The sequence below is a fragment of the Bactrocera latifrons genome, unplaced genomic scaffold (genome assembly GCF_001853355.1).
Source record: "Bactrocera latifrons isolate USDA-ARS-PBARC rearing strain unplaced genomic scaffold, ASM185335v1 scaffold_27, whole genome shotgun sequence".
Classification (NCBI taxonomy): domain Eukaryota; kingdom Metazoa; phylum Arthropoda; class Insecta; order Diptera; family Tephritidae; genus Bactrocera; species Bactrocera latifrons.
This window is the reverse complement of record NW_017536296.1, coordinates 145855-162865: the sequence shown is the minus strand read 5'-3', so window position 1 is coordinate 162865 and position 17011 is coordinate 145855. Positions and strand designations below refer to the sequence as shown.

The 17011-nt window shown below is 41.0% G+C and overlaps 1 protein-coding gene across 1 annotated transcript; it reads left to right on the top strand.

Annotated features, from left to right (window-relative positions):
- Nucleotides 1-324: 324 nt before the first annotated feature.
- Nucleotides 325-14556, top strand: LOC108969881. Its single transcript, XM_018934867.1, has 2 exons — nucleotides 325-2805; nucleotides 14447-14556. The coding sequence occupies exons 1-2, from the start codon at nucleotides 423-425 to the stop codon at nucleotides 14551-14553; spliced, it is 2490 nt and encodes an 829-aa protein (XP_018790412.1). The 5' UTR covers nucleotides 325-422; the 3' UTR covers nucleotides 14554-14556.
- The last annotated feature ends 2455 nt before the right edge of the window (nucleotides 14557-17011 follow it).

The following is a 17011-nucleotide window of genomic DNA, read 5'->3' as shown; positions in this document are numbered from 1 at the left end:
CCAGTCCTTCACCAAATCAGCACCACAACCACCAAAACCACCACCACCACCAAAACCACAACCTCCAGCCAATCACCAGCCTTTTGTAAATCACCAGTAAAGCAAGTGTACGCAAAATTACCGTCACACCAACGCACTTTAAGTGTCACCGTAAACGTAAGCGTAAACGTATACGTAGTTATCAACGTTATCATAAACGTAAGCGTAAAAGTAAAAGTAAGAGTAAGAGTAATAAGCATAACAGCTAACGCCTTGTACATCAACGTCATCGTAGACGTAAACGTAAACGTAAACGTAACATTTTTTGTATTTGTACACCGTAATTGTAATTGTAACCCTTCCCGCCCGCCAAATCCTACACCAGCACCACAATTGCACATTACTATAATAATAGGCACCCCTACTACCACTATTACTACCGTATGGAGCGCGGCGCCAGCGGTAGTAGTCACCATCATCAACATGCTGCCGCCGCCTCCACCGCTGCTGCTGGCCACAGTTACATGACCCACCACGGCGCCGCCATCCCTGCTGACCTTGATTACGAGTACAATACGCCGGGCAAGTCGTCCTTTGACAATCCCGCCACCAAGAAAAAGCCACCCAAACTGAAAGCCATCAGTCGTTCGCTATCGATGGCCATCGACAATTATGCGCCACCTATGGGTGGTGGTGGTGGTGGTGGTGGTGGCACTGGCTCACCACCCACAATGATGCTGGATGACACGATGATTGTCGAACAACCGCTTATACATCGTTCCGCCTCACCGCTGCCGTTACGGTCGGCGCCGCCACAAACGTTAGCGATACCGACGCATCAAATGCATGGCGATGGTAGTCGCGTCGTCTCGCCCGCGCTTTCGGCGCGTCAACAACATCACCAGCAACAGCAACAACACAGCCTACATACGTTTCAAAATATGGTGGCGCATGCGCGACATCAACAACAACAACAGCAGCAGCAACACCAACATCATTCGAGTTCGACTAGCTCGCCTACGTCGCATGCGGTTAGTCCGTTGCCGGTGCGCGTACCGTTGGCACATCAGCCGGACATCTACTTGGTCAGCAGCAGTAGTCTGGGCGAAGATGTGGGCGCGCTCGGTGGTGGTATACGTGGCGGCAGCAGTTCGCCAATACAATTCATCGATGACTATATGCTGCCGCCGTCGTCGTCGTCTCATCGACATACGGTCAGCGCTACGCACCCGCTTAAAAAGAATATGTTTCGACGCTCTGACACAATTGACGTACATCCGGCTTCCACTTTTCAGATGAAGAAAACCCATTCGTTTCACGCACAGCAAGATTCCGCCGCCACAATGGATCAGATGCTGTTATCCGCAGCAGCGGCAGCGTCGCAAGGCTCATCGGCGTCCTCGAGTAGACGTACAAGTTCGGTGCGTGGCAATTTTCTTATGCCCGGACATCCCAGCGGTGCAAGTGCCGGCAAAGAGTTAAGTCGTTCACCATCGCCTAGTCGTCGCGGTTGTCGTTCACATCGTTCGTTCAACGATCCCGGACGACGACCCAGCATCAAACCGGAGTCAGTTGTCGAATCGCAAATACGACATCCATCGCTCAATGACGAACTTATGGAATCGCTGGAGGGTCGTGCAGCCGCATCGCTATTTCCACAACAGAATCTATCACTAGAAAACGAGCTCTTTGTCGAATCACGTTCGCGCAGCAATAGCAGTACTAAAATGGAAGATATCGGCATGGAAGTGGCTGCAGCACAACGCGCCGCAGCTGTTTTGCTGGCACGCAAGAGCTCGGGCTCTTTCGAAGATGGCAGCGGCGCAGCAGTCATGACACATGGCGGCACGCATCCACCCTCAGCGTCGGCGAGCAGCCTCAAGAAGCGCGGCGAACATCCACACACACGTCAGCATAGCTCACAAAGCCTAGAATTGGATGCACGCCCATCAACTTCCGCGGCAGCAGCAGCCGCTGCTGCAGTACATGGTCACTCACCGCATGCACTGCAACTGCATAGCGCCGCTGCTGCAGCCACGGCCGCCTATCACTTTAAACGCGGCGCACAACACGGACGCTCACTCTACCTGTCGCCAAACAACCTCGAAGAGCTGCAAGTACATCAACGGCCCAGCGTACTTGCCGCAGCCGCCGCCTTTCAGGGCACCAACGCCAGCGCCAGCGTCAAACAGGCGAAAGCATTGCACAGCGCCAGCATGCGTTTACGCACCTACCGTGAAACACTGAGCGCGACCAAGAAATCGAAGAGTTTCATTGGCGATAGCGCCTATCCACCCACCGCTGTGACAGGTAACGAGTTTGAGCTCACCTCACCCCACCGACGCAACAGTCGTCCATTGTCCAGTGCGGTTGGCGGCACGGTAGAGGACATCAAGCGTAGTCCACGTCCGTTGGCGTTGACGCCAACCTCCGCTACGGCAGCCACCGCTTTCATGGAGGAGAAACGTCCCTCATTCGAACGTAAACCGTCGCTGACGTACGAACTCAGCGATGCCGCCTTCGAACAAGTGCTACGTCCATTCCATCACAAAGTAGCCGGACGCAAGGCGTCGATGAGTGGCGCTCAAGCGCACAAGGCGCTCAAAAAGAAGTCGCTCAGCGACGAAACGGACGAAGATGAGGAGGCGCATCGCAAGCGTAAACGTATCGTTTGCATTGTGATGACAGTGTTTTTCTGCTTGGCATGCGCCAGCGTACTCGTCGTGGTGTTGACGCTAACACATTCCTCCAGCCATACGACACACCATCCGGGACCGACCAAGAAGATACACTCAATGTCACGCGAGACACCAGTACATTATAACGGTACGCTTTGGGGGCTCAAATGTGCCATGTTTGATAGGGGTGTGGGCCGGAAGCGTGGCCGTGAGGAGGACAGTCGCGATGGCAAAGAAGTGGGGAGGTGTCGCATGTAATGAATGTATGTGTGGCATTAAATATGCGACGCGCTACGCGCACGGAATTGTGAAAAAGCACTGACCCGCACGGAATACGCAGTTGGGCCTTCAACCACACACCCATACACACATACACACAAATATACATATATACATATATATATGCATAACTTTGAACCCCAGCGCATAGTTGCCATTGTCTTCACAAGTTTTATGCAAATGACGTTAGCGTTGTTGCAACCTTGTGACTTGGCGTGTGGCACACTAGTTACACATACACACACGCACATATATACAAAACTAACGGGTTTTGTGAACAATAGGCAGCCACGCTCCACAGCTGCGCTCATTTGCAACACATTTCCGGTGGCGGCGCGCTGCTCATCCATCCTTCAGCCCAGCCAAGAATCAACAGCCTCAGCTCCTCACTTCCGCCACCGTCCAGCTGTCCACCGTGTTTATGGAATATTATATTTATTTATATACCGTTACACATGTGTATGTATGTATTTGTGTGCTCTTATTTTCGAAACGCCAAAGTAGGTTATACAGTGTTGCCACTAATACAATGCCCGCCTTTGTCAGACTTCTGCTCTTTGCAGGCAGTGTTGTTGCCACTTCTGGTGACATTGGTTGCACGCTGCTAGCTGCTGACTGCGTGGTTGGCTAACACCGCCTGGTGTGACGTGCAAATATTAAAAAGCGCACAGCTGTAAACAAGGCACAGAAACAAAAACAAAAAAGAAGAAAAAAACAAGCAAAAAAATACAAAAAACCAAATATAAAAATTCAAAAAATATAAAAATAAAAAAATTAAAAATAAACGGAAAAAAATCAAAAAAGTACGCAAACTAGCTGTTGTTGCCACAATGTTGCACGTTGTAGTCACTTTGCAGCTCGGCAGTTGCCACATGGCAATCAACATTGGCTGCATTTAGGGCATGTCAGGCACAACAACACAAACAAACAGTGTGTGACAACAAAAATATGAAAATGCCAAAAAAAAAATCGAAAATAAAACCGCAGTGCGTGTGCCAGTGTTAGTTGGATATATATGAAAATTGTTGCAACAATACAAACAAGTGCGCGTCATGCAACAACATACATATGTGCTCGGAGCGGCGTGGTAGCCGAGACATGGTGTTTAACTCGCCGTGCTGCAAGCCATGTCATGTGTGCAGTCAATGCACTCTTTTTGCACAGGCAAATACATAATTACATATATAGAAGTATGTACAAACTCTTGCTCGCTATAAAAATATAATATAAAATTTATAAATTTTCATGATGTTTGTTGTTTATACTTTCGATTATAAAATTTTTTCATCGAACATAAGCTTAAAAACCTCAAAAATTAGCTTCGGTATTGGTTATTTGCAAATTCAACACTGTTTTCGTTCGTGCGCTGTTTTGGCCAGCAATTCTACACGAGTTAATGTTATTATAATTATATAACTTATGTCAAAAGTAATAGCTGAAATATTTGAACTTGAGTAAATAATTGCTAAATCAGACATCTTAGAAGACTAACTCATTAAGACAAATTATACTGACCCACCCACTCATCCAATATCTATAAATTGATAAAACTTCGATGGATCGATTATTTTATGTTAAGATATTCTTCATTCGAATTTAAAAAAAAATTAGTACAATAATTTTTGTCCATATTGTATATTGTAAGACCATTTTTTATTAAACATTGCTACGATTGAGGTTAATAATATGGTCTGCAGAGATATCGTGAACAAACTATATTTATCTTTTTTTTTTCTCTCTCTGTCGTTATGTATTATTTTCTCTTTGTGCTTCTGAACGTTCTGAACTAATTTCATGAAGGAATCAAGTTGACTCTCTCTCTCTAGACATAGAACTTGTACAAAATCGTAATCCATTTCGAAGCTCCCTTCTTTTTTAATGAAAAATCATAGAAACTTCAATTTTAATGAGCAATGTTTATTATTATTCGAAAGAACATTATCCGGCCTTTATTTTTTGAAGGTTATCTCTTTCGAATGTTGGCCGCAGCTACGTCACAGATGGTTCATCCGTTGAGTTCAATTTTCCATGACTCGTTCGAGCATTTCGACTGGTGAATGACACGCATGATGTTTTGCTCCAAGGCCTGATTCGAAGCGGGATTATCGGCACAGACTTTAGACTTTGCATATTCCCAAAGGAAGCAGTCTAACGGTAGTATATCACGCAATTTTGATGGTCAATCGACCAGCACAGATCGTGAAATTATCTGTTCACCGAAGTTTTCTCTCAATAAATGCACTGAATGATGCGATTTGCGCGAATTGGTGCCGTCTTGTTAAAACTAAATGTCGCCGAGATTACCAGCTTCAATTTCAAGCATCAAATAGTCGGTTTCCTTGGCGCGCTCATCGCTGAAAAAAAATTGGCTCGAAAACGTCGGATCTTCTGTGAACGTTTCAAGACCCCATAGAGCGAAGCGATGTCGCTTGAGGAGGTCGGGCATCTTCAGTTCTTCCATAAACTCTAATTTGTACGCTTTTAATACCAGATCTCCTCGAAAAATGCGCCAAGTCGTTCCATACGTCAGTCCGAGTTGTCGCGAACGGCGCCGAATCGACTCTCCACGGTCTTCGTGTACACCCTTAGCTTCGGCTGCTATATTTGCTTTCTGCTAACACCAGGAGAAACCCGTTGAACGCAGACTTTTTCGCCTTGGTTTTCACTGACTTTTGACACTTGATCTTTGTGAAACAGCACTACCCTTTTCTTCAAAAGCAGCTGTTTTTTGGCGATTTTGGGTTCGGGTTCATCGTGTGCTATCCACTCTGATGACTGTCGATTGGAGATGGGAATGAACTGTTTTTATATTTCATCCACTGCCACATATCGTCGCAAAAACTCGGGTTTTTTACGTTTATACATCTTCAAACATCATTCCGAATCATCAACTTGCTGTTTTTAGTCAAAAGTGAGGCTGCTCGGCACCAACTTTGCACAAAGCTTTCTCATACCCAAATATTCGTGAATTATATGACATCATCCGAAATTGTTTGGTGGTATTTTTTGATGTTTTCGTCGGTAACAACCGTTTTTGCGTTTATGTCGAAATTTGAGTCTCTTCGTCCTTTGATCACAACATTTAGATATGGAAACTCAAAGATCCGAGTTACCATAGTCTAGGCGTCGGCAAACCTTTATGCCGCATATTTTTGTAAATATTGTAGTAGAAATATAAACAAAAACGCTCTGAACTCTAGTGTCTCCACTCTAGAAAACATCTTTTACATCTCAAAACAAAACAACATTTTTACATCTCAAAAATTGTTTCGAAAGAAAAAGTCCCCACAAAAATTCTTTCTTTCCAATTCGATCAACTACATACAATACCATGCTAAAATGCTAAAACAAAAGTGCGCCAACTTCACCTAAGCAGCTGTCTAACCACTTTCTAAGAGTGTCTACTTTTACCCAAAGCACTGCAATCTTAAATATTTTGTGAAAATCACCCGACAAAAATTGCATGCTGCAAGTTGCATGAATAGATTTTAATTTTTTATTTAAAAGTTTCTCAGCTCGCTTTTTGTTGTTAACAACAACCTAGTTGACAGTTACACTGTTGGGAATCTGTGCTCCAACTCTCGTTTTCTAGCTGCATACCTTGCTCAACTTTGTCATAGTTTTTAGCAGGACAGCTGGTTTTTGTTGCTACTTATAACGGTTTTCTTTACTTTTTTGTTTTATTTTGTTTCTTTTACTTTCATTAAGTTTTTTTTCCTTTCCTTTTTGTTTTGTTTTCCTTTTGCTAATTTTTGGCATTTACTCCTTTGATGTTTTGTCGTGCTTTTAACTTTTTTGCATCTTAAGTACCTTTTAAGTCAAATGTTCTACACGCGAGTGCACAAAACGGTGAAGATACACCGGACAGTAATGTCGTCGTCCCGTGATGTCCCTCGTTGTGTATCTTCGCCTGCTTGCTTTTGTCCGTCCACTTTTGAGTGGCAGTGTTTAATGGTGCGGTAAAAGTTTTTCCCTAAAAAGTGTTGCGGTGTCGACTCGGTTCGATGCATGTAAGAACACCGCCGGTGCCCAGCGGGGCAGGTGCAAAGCATCAGCTTGCATGTCACCGGCACTCGAAATATTATACTTGTAGTTTGTTGTATGCCTTAGATTGGATTTTTTTTTTTTTTTTTTTTTTTTTTTTTTTTTTTTTTTTTTTTTTTTTTTTTTTTTTTTTTTTTTTTGCTTTTTCATTTATTTTATGACGATTTTGTGCAGGTGAAAATATGTTGAATGAAGTGAGAATGCCGAGAAGATTTTCCTTTGCTTCGGTTATTGTGGTGTGAAACTTTACTGAAAGGGTGTTATTACCCAATTTTACTCAACACAATTTTTCTATTATTAGCTCTCTTTTAGTCTTCTTGTTTTTATGTTTTACGATTTTCAATAGAAAACTTTCCGCCATGATTTTGCAATCAATAAAGAATTCAAAAAAGAAAAAATCGAAGGAATTTGGAGAGGACATTAAAAAGACTTTTTTTAGTTTATGAAATAAGTTATATGGTGAATACAGTGCGTGATCGTTGGTATTAATTTTGTTTTTGGCTTTAAATTCGGTCACAATCGTAGCTCGATGAGAAGGTGTATTATCATCGTGAAAAATGTATGTATGAATTGTTCTTAACAATTCCGACCGTTTTCGACGGATGTTCTCACGCAAACGCCTCAATATGGACAAATAGAACTCCTAACTCCCTAAACAAACAATGATAACCTCGATTTTGACTCTGGCGTGGTTTTGTGGTTTCGGCTCGTTTTTCGAATCCATTTCGATAATTGTTGACTTGTTTGCATGCCAAACTCATAAACCCGTGTTCCAATCGGCAGTTATATGCTCTCCATGATGAAGCATGTCCAAGGAGACCTGTTTCCGGTACTCTTTTTGAAAAGCATTCAGCTTTATCGGGACGAGTCAAGAAAGTACGCGTTTAATACCCAAAATATCCTCCAAAATCATTCGAACGGACTCGCGAGAGATTTCGAGCTCTTTTGCCATCTTGCTACGGTTTGCCTGACGATTTTCAAGCAAAACAAATACTAATTTAGCTAAAGAAAATAAAAAAAAGAGAGATTTCTTGAGGTATCTCTCAGCTGCCAAAATGTATGGCTAAATTACCTTCGATTCTGAACTCGGTAAGAGCTTTATCTATATTACATACCAAATATGCCAAAAACCTTCCGCATAAAATCGTTTCGCCTCTAAAAAACCCTTCTTCACAATTAAGAAAATGTTTATACAAATATTAAGCATGTGGGCTAAGTGAAGAGTTGACCCGAAGAAAACATCCAAATTTCATGAACAAATTGCACAGATTAACCGATATGTTCAACAAAAAGTCAGCTTCACGCACTGTGGTCCACATATTCGGTATAGTGGGGCTAGAACAGCTATGATCCGATTTTGACAATTTTTCGATCGAGATGGCATACTCGAGTTTTCGCTGGTACGCACGGATGAACACTCAGACGGACAGATGGACGGATAAATGGACAGACAGATGGACGGATGGACCGGTCACTCTTTTCATTCGATGAAATTTTCTTCATAGCAAGCTTTCTTTTGAGATCTAAAAACAGGAAATAGACGCTGGGGGCCAGATCTGAAAACCCGGGGCAATTCGAAGCTCAATTCATGGATTTTCGCCATCGTTGACTGACTTGTGCCACAGTGCATGGTCTTGGAATTTCCTTTTTTCTTCAAAAGGGTAGTTCTTCAACGATTTCGAATTCGGATTAATCGTGAGCAGTCCCCTCGGATGACTGTCGATTGGAGTTCGGAGTGAAATAGTAAATCCATGTTTCATCCATTGCCACATATCAACGCAAACTTGTATGTATTGCGCTTAGATCCGAATCATCAACACGTTGTTGTTTTTAGTCAAAAGTGAGTTTGCGCGGCACCCATTTCGCACAGAGCTTTCTCATACCCAAAAAATATTTCATAAATTATATATTGTACTTGTTAAGTTGATATCTTTAGAGCCTCAGCTATCTCGAACAACTTCAATTTACGGTCATCCTAAATTATTTTGAGGTCTGTTTTGATGTTTTTGTCGATAACGACCTTTTCTGGGTGTCCTCTGCGTTCACTGTCTTTGGTGGTCATTCATTCATTTTTTGCTGGTCACGTCTACGCTTAGTGTACCAATGCTTGTTGGTTGATTCTACTGGCGCAGTGTCTGCAGACTCGTCATCGAGCCAAGTTTTTGCTACAACTATATTTTTCCCCTTTAGAAGACATTATTTTTATCAACACTCGAAATTTCTTTTTATCCATTATTTTCACAATAACACAAGTTACTTCACTCAAAATGATATAATTCATAAGCTAAACCCCCGACGCATGTTAAATATATGCGCCTTTTGAAGGTTCCGACTAACTAAAAATTATATGGATTTAATTTTAGTAGCGCCATCTATGTGTCAGGCCGCGACTTTTCAAATAACCTGTTAGAGTGACCTTTATAGAACTCAATTGTGGAATAATTCTCGACAATTTTGTTCAAAAATTAAATGCCACAAAATTTACGAATTATTAAAGACTAAAAATTTGTCGTTTCAACAATTCGGCTGTGTTTTCTTTGAAGTACTCGTAGCAGTTCCATACCACTTAAAAACCAAAATGATACATATCTACACATAAATTTCTAAAATATTCCAAGCACATTGTTAACATATTTTTGCATGCCGAAACTATGCAAATACGCTTACTTCACCACTACTTTCTTTTTCGGCACTTTCAACATGTTTGCCGCCACAAAACCACCAACCACAAACCGCAATGCAACTACAAATATTCTATAACAAATAAAACAGTGAGAAAAATCATTTAACAATATGAAGTAAAACTTCGACGACCGAGTGAGGCTTAAAGTCTTTAAGAAACAATGGCACTAACACAAACACACACACAAACAGCCACGCAAAGCCACAAAACTGCTGCCGGCGCAAGAACACACACACAAACTTCTCGAGATGTGGTGTATGTATGCATGTTTAAGTATGTGTGTGTGTGTGTGTGTGTGTGTGTGTGTGTGTGTGTGTGTGTGGGAGGCGCAAAACATATAGCATAAAGTTGCCACATTGTGGCACACAAGCGTGCAAGCGCGGCACATTGCACATTGGCTGCTTGCCTGACTTGTCTTCATAATAGCTTAAGCCATTTAAACCAATTTGGCCGCAAGAAAAAGTATAATTGAGTGAAAATTGGCAGCCGACGTCGACCATTGTGGCAAGTTTGCCAGCCAACAAAACTATTACACATGCACGAGAGTGTGTGTGAGTGTGTGTGTGTGTGCGTGTGTATGTACTAATGTGCAGCCATGATAGTGTGGCTATGTGGTGTTGCATGTTTACACGCCACTCAACTTTGAAGTACAACTTGGAGCGGCACAAAACAAACAAATTAACAACACTCTTGGACACAATGGCTGCCAGCGAAACGACGACGACGACGACGAAGCTGCCAAGCTTTAGCAATTCAGGCAACCAGCAGCAAGCCATTCAACCATCCAACCATCCAACCAACCTCAATCCAAGCATCAGCAATCCACCCATTCTCCCGCCGACATGCTTCATGCAACGCTCAGCCTTCAAGCAGCCATCCAACAGCTTGCCACGAGCAAAAGTTTGCTCCTTTGCATTGCTGGCGTGCAAATATGCGACTTCCTGCCACTATTTATCTAATTGAATTAACTGAAATTACAAGCAAAACCCGTGCAGACGAAAGTTACACTGATTACTATGAATATTTAGCCAACTTTTTGCATGGAACTTTTTTGTTTTTGATTTTTGAATTTTTTGTTTCAAGGCTATTGGTTACATAGCCAACCAATATGTGCATGCTGCGCTTCATACTGCCCCTGCTGTGGCATATGAAATTAATAAAGCTAAAAATGATGACTTTTATGCCTCGGCCCCTGTTGCCCGCCACCGTTATGCGAAAAATTCGTCATTGTGGCAACTTTGTCGTGCGCATTTTTCAACTCTTTCACCAGCTAGGTGTGTGCTGGTGTTATGCAACGCGCTGCACTTTTTGCTTGCCGTTATCTGCTGGCGCGTTGTCAACACCGCACCGCGCACACCGCGCCAGCTTAGCGTGATGATTAACTTTGTTAGCTATTTTGGGGTAATTTTTATTCGTTTCTTTGTCGGGCTTGGGCGCTTGGTTGTTGGAAGTTTTCGGTTCGGCTTTTGTGCTTTCCCCGGCTTTCAGCGGCGTTGTCAACAACGTGTGCAAACAAATTTTTAATTAAATTTTCAGTAATTTGTATGCACACACGTTGTATGTGTGTGTGATTTTGCAATGGTTGCCATATGGACAAGCTCGTGGCATGCCACGGTGACGGCAGCAGCAATTGTGACACTTTATAAGGCTGTGCGCTTGAGTGCTGCAACTGTGAAAGTGTTGGTGTTGTTGTTCTTGTTATTGGACATTTTATTACACGTCCCTTTTTTATAGTTGTTGCTATTGTTGTACTTGTATGGGTTATTTGATGTGGCGATACAAAAGCAAACAGCATGCAAAGTGTGCAAATTAATTTTGAGCGCTGCTCCGGAAGCACGGAGGGGGGAAGGGGGGTCGTTGGCGGTTAGATGGCGCAAGAGGGATTTATACATAAGTGAAGTAAAGAAGAGTGATATAACACATTGATTGCGGAATTTGCAATTTCTATGCTAAAAACAAATAAAGCTCGAGGAGCTTTTAAGCGGAGCTTTTTAGCAGTTTTTACATTGTACACATGTATTGGCAGCAATGCCTTTGTAAACTCAATTTTTAGGCCAAACGTTTTAGCTGCGCTCATTTTACGAATATGTGCTTATAAAAAAGCTCCAGGTTACACAAAAGCTCTAGCGCCACAAACATTTATATTGAAGCCTTTTCTCTGGTTGGGGCGTTCTAATAAAATACGGATACGGAAGTTGATGGTAAACAACAATTTAATCAATTTAGACGCTCTAAACTAAGCTTAATGAATAGTCTCTCATCAGAAGAGACCTTTCTGATTATTGTGCTTTGAGATATTTAAATTAAAGCTTCAACAAAGTTGATTTGCTCCACCATACTGGTTTTACTTTAATATAACAAAACTAATATTTCGACTATGGGTGTAATTTATTTTACCTAGTAGAAAGAGAGAGAGTGACAGAGAGAGAGTGAGAGAGAAAAGTCTAAAAATATCATTTACTGCTATGTCGCACGCTCGGTTAGACCCTTCGAAAATTCTAGGCAAACTAGAAGGATCCGAAGTCAAGCTTTCATTCTCAAGACATCATATTTCAATACTTTAGCGTATATAGCACATCTATTTGAATTAAGCTTGACCGGATAGTTGTATACTGACTCAACCAAAGCTATAATACTTGAAGCTAGATACTTCTTTAAATAAGAATTTTTTTGTATAGAGTCTATTTAAATTACGTTTGATCGCAAAATATCACACTTAATTAGATAAGCTTCAAAGAATAGCAATTGGTTACAAAGATAATTAAAAGCTCTCATTTTTGAGTCTTGATATTTACTTCGCAAACTTTTTAGCGAGTCATTTAGAAAAGCTTCAAAGCTCTATAGGACTAGAGATTGCTCAAAGCTTACAAAGCTTATCAAAAGCTCTCACTACTGATGTTAAATACTTTACTATTTCTGGGTTTCTTTATAGACAGGTTTAATTAAGCTTGACCGCTTCAGCGCTTCAAACTGTATTAAAAGAGCTTCAAAGCACTATAGTATTAGAAATCGCTTAGAGCTTGCAAATTTCAAAAATAACTATCATATTAAAAGAAACAAAGGATTTGTGAATACAAAAGTGGGTCGAAAAATTATAAGGTTAAAAGGTTAGAGCTGTATATGCATGTGATCTAAAATTCACTAGATTTAGTTGGAAATCTTTATCAGCTTTTTTTTATAGAATTTTTGAAGAACATACGACAAATAAATAGGAAGGAATAGATTGGAAAGTAGTATGTATACAGATTATTACTGTACTATATTTTCTTATTATGCTCCGAAAAGGGTATATTAAGTTTGACAAAATTTCTTCGACAGAAGTTAGTCTCGAAAATTCTACAAAGGATACATATGTATATAAAAAGGACCGTAGATATAGCACCGTGACGCGGAGATGAGAACTACCCGATCTCCCTCATCTATTCTCAGTGTCCGTCTGTCCCTCACTTTTAGCCTTGTTTTCAACAGCGCGCCAGTCTTTCGCTCCATTCGCTGTTTGGCGACAATTGGAGATTCCAAGTGTAGTCATGTCTTTGTCCACCTGGTCTTTTCAACGGAGCGCTTCCGCCGGCGGGTACTGCATCTAATGCTCTCAGAGCTGGAGTGTTTCATTCATTCCGACTCATCAGATGTTGTCACCGGCGCTGCAGCTCGAACTATTTTATCTATCAATAGACTGGGGAAGTCGCACGGTAGGATTGGCCTTTGTCTGAAACGTAGCCTAGGCCTATCGAACGGCTCGGAGTCCTTCTCGATCTTGACGGAGCTTTTGGTATTGCACATATTACATATTACACAGCCGTATCAATTTTGCAGGGATACCAAATTCAGACATCGCGGCTTAAAGGCAGCTCCTTTTCATGCTGTCAAAAGCAGCTTTGAAATCGACAATAGACTGGTGTGTGTTGATTCTCTTTTGACGGGTCTTTTCCAAGATTTGGTGCATGACAATCAGTTGTTGATTGTCCAGTTGGTCAGTTGTTAGTTGTTAGTTGTCCAGGTCTAAAGCCAGACTGATACGGTCCAATCACTTTGTTGACAAAGTAATCTTTCACGAAAGCTCGATAGAGCTTTATATGCGCTGTTGAGGACACTGATGCCACGCTAGTTGGCGCAAATTGTGGGGTCCCGCTTTTTGTGAATTGTTATATATTCTACGAAGAAGCTGATTCAGATCGGACTACTATATCATTTAGCCACCATACAATATATACGATATAAAACTATCTCACTTAGGATTGGGGTGTAAATTTAAGCCAATTTTTGTATCTAATATTTTAATTGAAACTTTCACCATTGGTATAGACTTAAACTTAACTTTAATAGTCATAACTTGCATAAAGAAAACACAAAAAATACGAAATTTAATATTAAATAGTCATTTCACTTCGCAAAATATGTTAAACTGTGCTTAAAGTAAATAGTCTGGATTGATGAGAGTTAATAAGGACTCATCAACAGGCATTTACTTCAATCGCAGTTCAAACAAAAAGCTACAAACGAAAGCCAAATATTAGAAAAAAGTGATTGTGAACAACGAAAGTGTACATTGCCGCCCCAAAAGTAAAAGAACATAAGAAATAAGAGAATAACACAGAAAAAAGAAAAAAAACTCGAATGCGTAAGATACGACGGTGCAACCTATTAATTATTTGTTTTCAATTTAAGTTAACCTTTTCAATAAACGCATAATGAACCTCTACCAATTATTTACCCTCAAAACTAACATTGCTCTCTTTTTCTCCCCTCTCTCTCCCATTTGCTAATACTCACGCACGCATAGTACGCCAAGAGAGTGAACGCCTACTCAAGGAGTCGCTGGATCGTGCGCGCTCCAACAAAAACGCAACGGAAGCAGCGGCGCATTTAGCATTACAACAAATTCCATAACATAACGGCGATTCAGCGGAGCGTAGTAGAAAATTCGAGTTTCCACCACAACTGTTGCGTCACCAGCAACCGCCATTACAACAGACACAAGCGCAGCAACTGCAACTGCAACAACAAAAAGATGAACAGCAGCAGCTACAAAACGATGGCGCAGTGCTCGATTACGTGAACGGTGGACTCATGCACTACTTGGCACGCTTCGCTGAAGAGAAGCCAAAAATCGACGACGACAACAAAAACAATGAAGTAAAAGAGGGCAGCAGTAGAGCTGCTGCTAAGAACGACATATACAGCGGTGCAGCAGCAACAACAACATTTACAGCAGCATCCACATCGCTGGCGGGTTACGCGAATCGCGCAGAAGCGATCTACGAGCCGGCCAACACAAAAGCGCGAACAGTCGAGAATTTGCTAATAACGAGGGGTATAAGGAGACGCAGTGTTGCAGCGATGCAGAGTGCAACGTTGGAGGGTACAGCAACAGGCACTACAAAGCCGGCCAGCATGCATGCGCCGCATACACTTGCCACACAATTTGCAACGCAGCAGCAGCAATTGCAGCTAGATGCGCCGCAGCAACGGGCGGCATTGCCAGCACAGCTGTCGGTTTCAATGTTCGCACAAATTTTGTAGCATCGCACACCGTTAGCGTGCGCCAATCTATCGGCTGGGCAGCGATTTTGGTGCGCCACGCCGTCTCTGTTTCTGTTGCTGTCGCTTGCTTGGCGCAAAACATGGACCAAGGCACAGCAATTAACGAGTCAGCTCTGTTGCAAGGTGTACATAGTCGCTAAAAACAACAATAACCACTGTTATACGTGCAACATCGTTGCAGTTATGCGTTCAATTGCTGAAGCTGTAATGGTACAAAACTACAAAGTCAAACGAGCTTTGAATCCAAGGCACTTTTCAGCACACTAAATGGAAGCTTCCATATTTGCTTAGACCTTATGACAGTCAATCTGCGCATCCGGCGACGAAATTGTAAAAACTATTAGATAAGCGTTCGTGCACTGTTGTTATTGTATTGATGGTTAGCGAAAGTCCCCGATGTAAACGGGGTTTGCATATTAAAAAAAACGAGTGTTTTAAATATAAGCTTTTGGAAAAGCGAGCATAGTTTGACATTTCGCGGTGGTTGAGTGGTAGTACTTTAAAAATAAATATAATTTTTTTTTAATATAAACAGTGTTGGAGCCAGAAAATAATTCTTTTCAAATTTTGTTTTCGAAAAATATTAAGTTTAAGGCGAATTAACTCAGTAATTTCGTTTGCTTTACTGATAAGAATATCTGTGTGGGAAGTACAAAGAAAAAAAATTTGTTTTTGTAAATATTTTAGTTTTCACAAAACCAAAACACGAAATAAATCGGCATTTTAAGTTTCTATCGACGAAAATCAACAAGCGAGCAATGAATTTATGAAACCGTGAAAAAATTTCTCAACCTTACTGAGTTTGGAACAGTAGCACGATAGGCCGAGAATTAAGCGTATTTGGAACATGAAAAGCCTTTTTTTTTTCAAAAAATATACAAAATAAAAGCTTATAGGTCACAGGAATAGTGAGAAAACACCAAACAATTTTTTTATAATTTGAGTTTAAGCTCGACAAATTACAATTGCGTAAGGAGACTGTTTTATCACAAGATTTAGGCAAACGACAAATCAATAAATTAAAACTTTCAAGGAAAATTATAATAATCTCAACTGAAAATTTTGAAAAAATGCTCACATCAACAGGTACAGTTTTAAAAACATCACTTCAGCGGAATACAGACAACGTAGCGGTAAATTATGCTGACGCGCAACTGCTGTAATGATATTTATTTTCACTTTACTTTTACCATCACTCGTCCGATTATTTTTTCTATTATTCACCAAGCACAAGCTCTCTTCGAATACCGTACGCGTTTGTAAATATTGCATAATTAATTGTATGTGTATATTTCTTGTGAATATGACTCACCCCCAAAAAATGGAATGCTACCAATCAAACACCTGCAACCTCCAAGAATCGTTACCCTCAACCGCCGTCTTATGTCCCCGTATGAGTACCTACCTGCAATAAAAAGATTGTGTTATGATATTAGCAATGTTATTGTAAATAGATATGAAATAAATTATAAAATGCAAATGTTTAAAGTTGAGCATGGCAATTTGCCTGAGAGCTAATGCAAGCAGATTGTTTTATTGGGCCAAACGAGCAAACTATAACTTTTACCTACTCACTTGTATGAGTAGGTAAATAACTGATTATTAACAATTATGTAAAACAAATTAGTATCCTAAGTAGCAGTTTATCTGCCAAAAAATTTGTGTATAATTATGTAACGTAAAATTTGTAATATGTATAAAAACAAAGGAAAATCGAATTTTTTAAGTGCTAAAGGTAGTTGAAAGCAGTAGTATGAAAATTATAAAAAAGTTATTAAATGTAATAATTGAAATAAATAAAAAT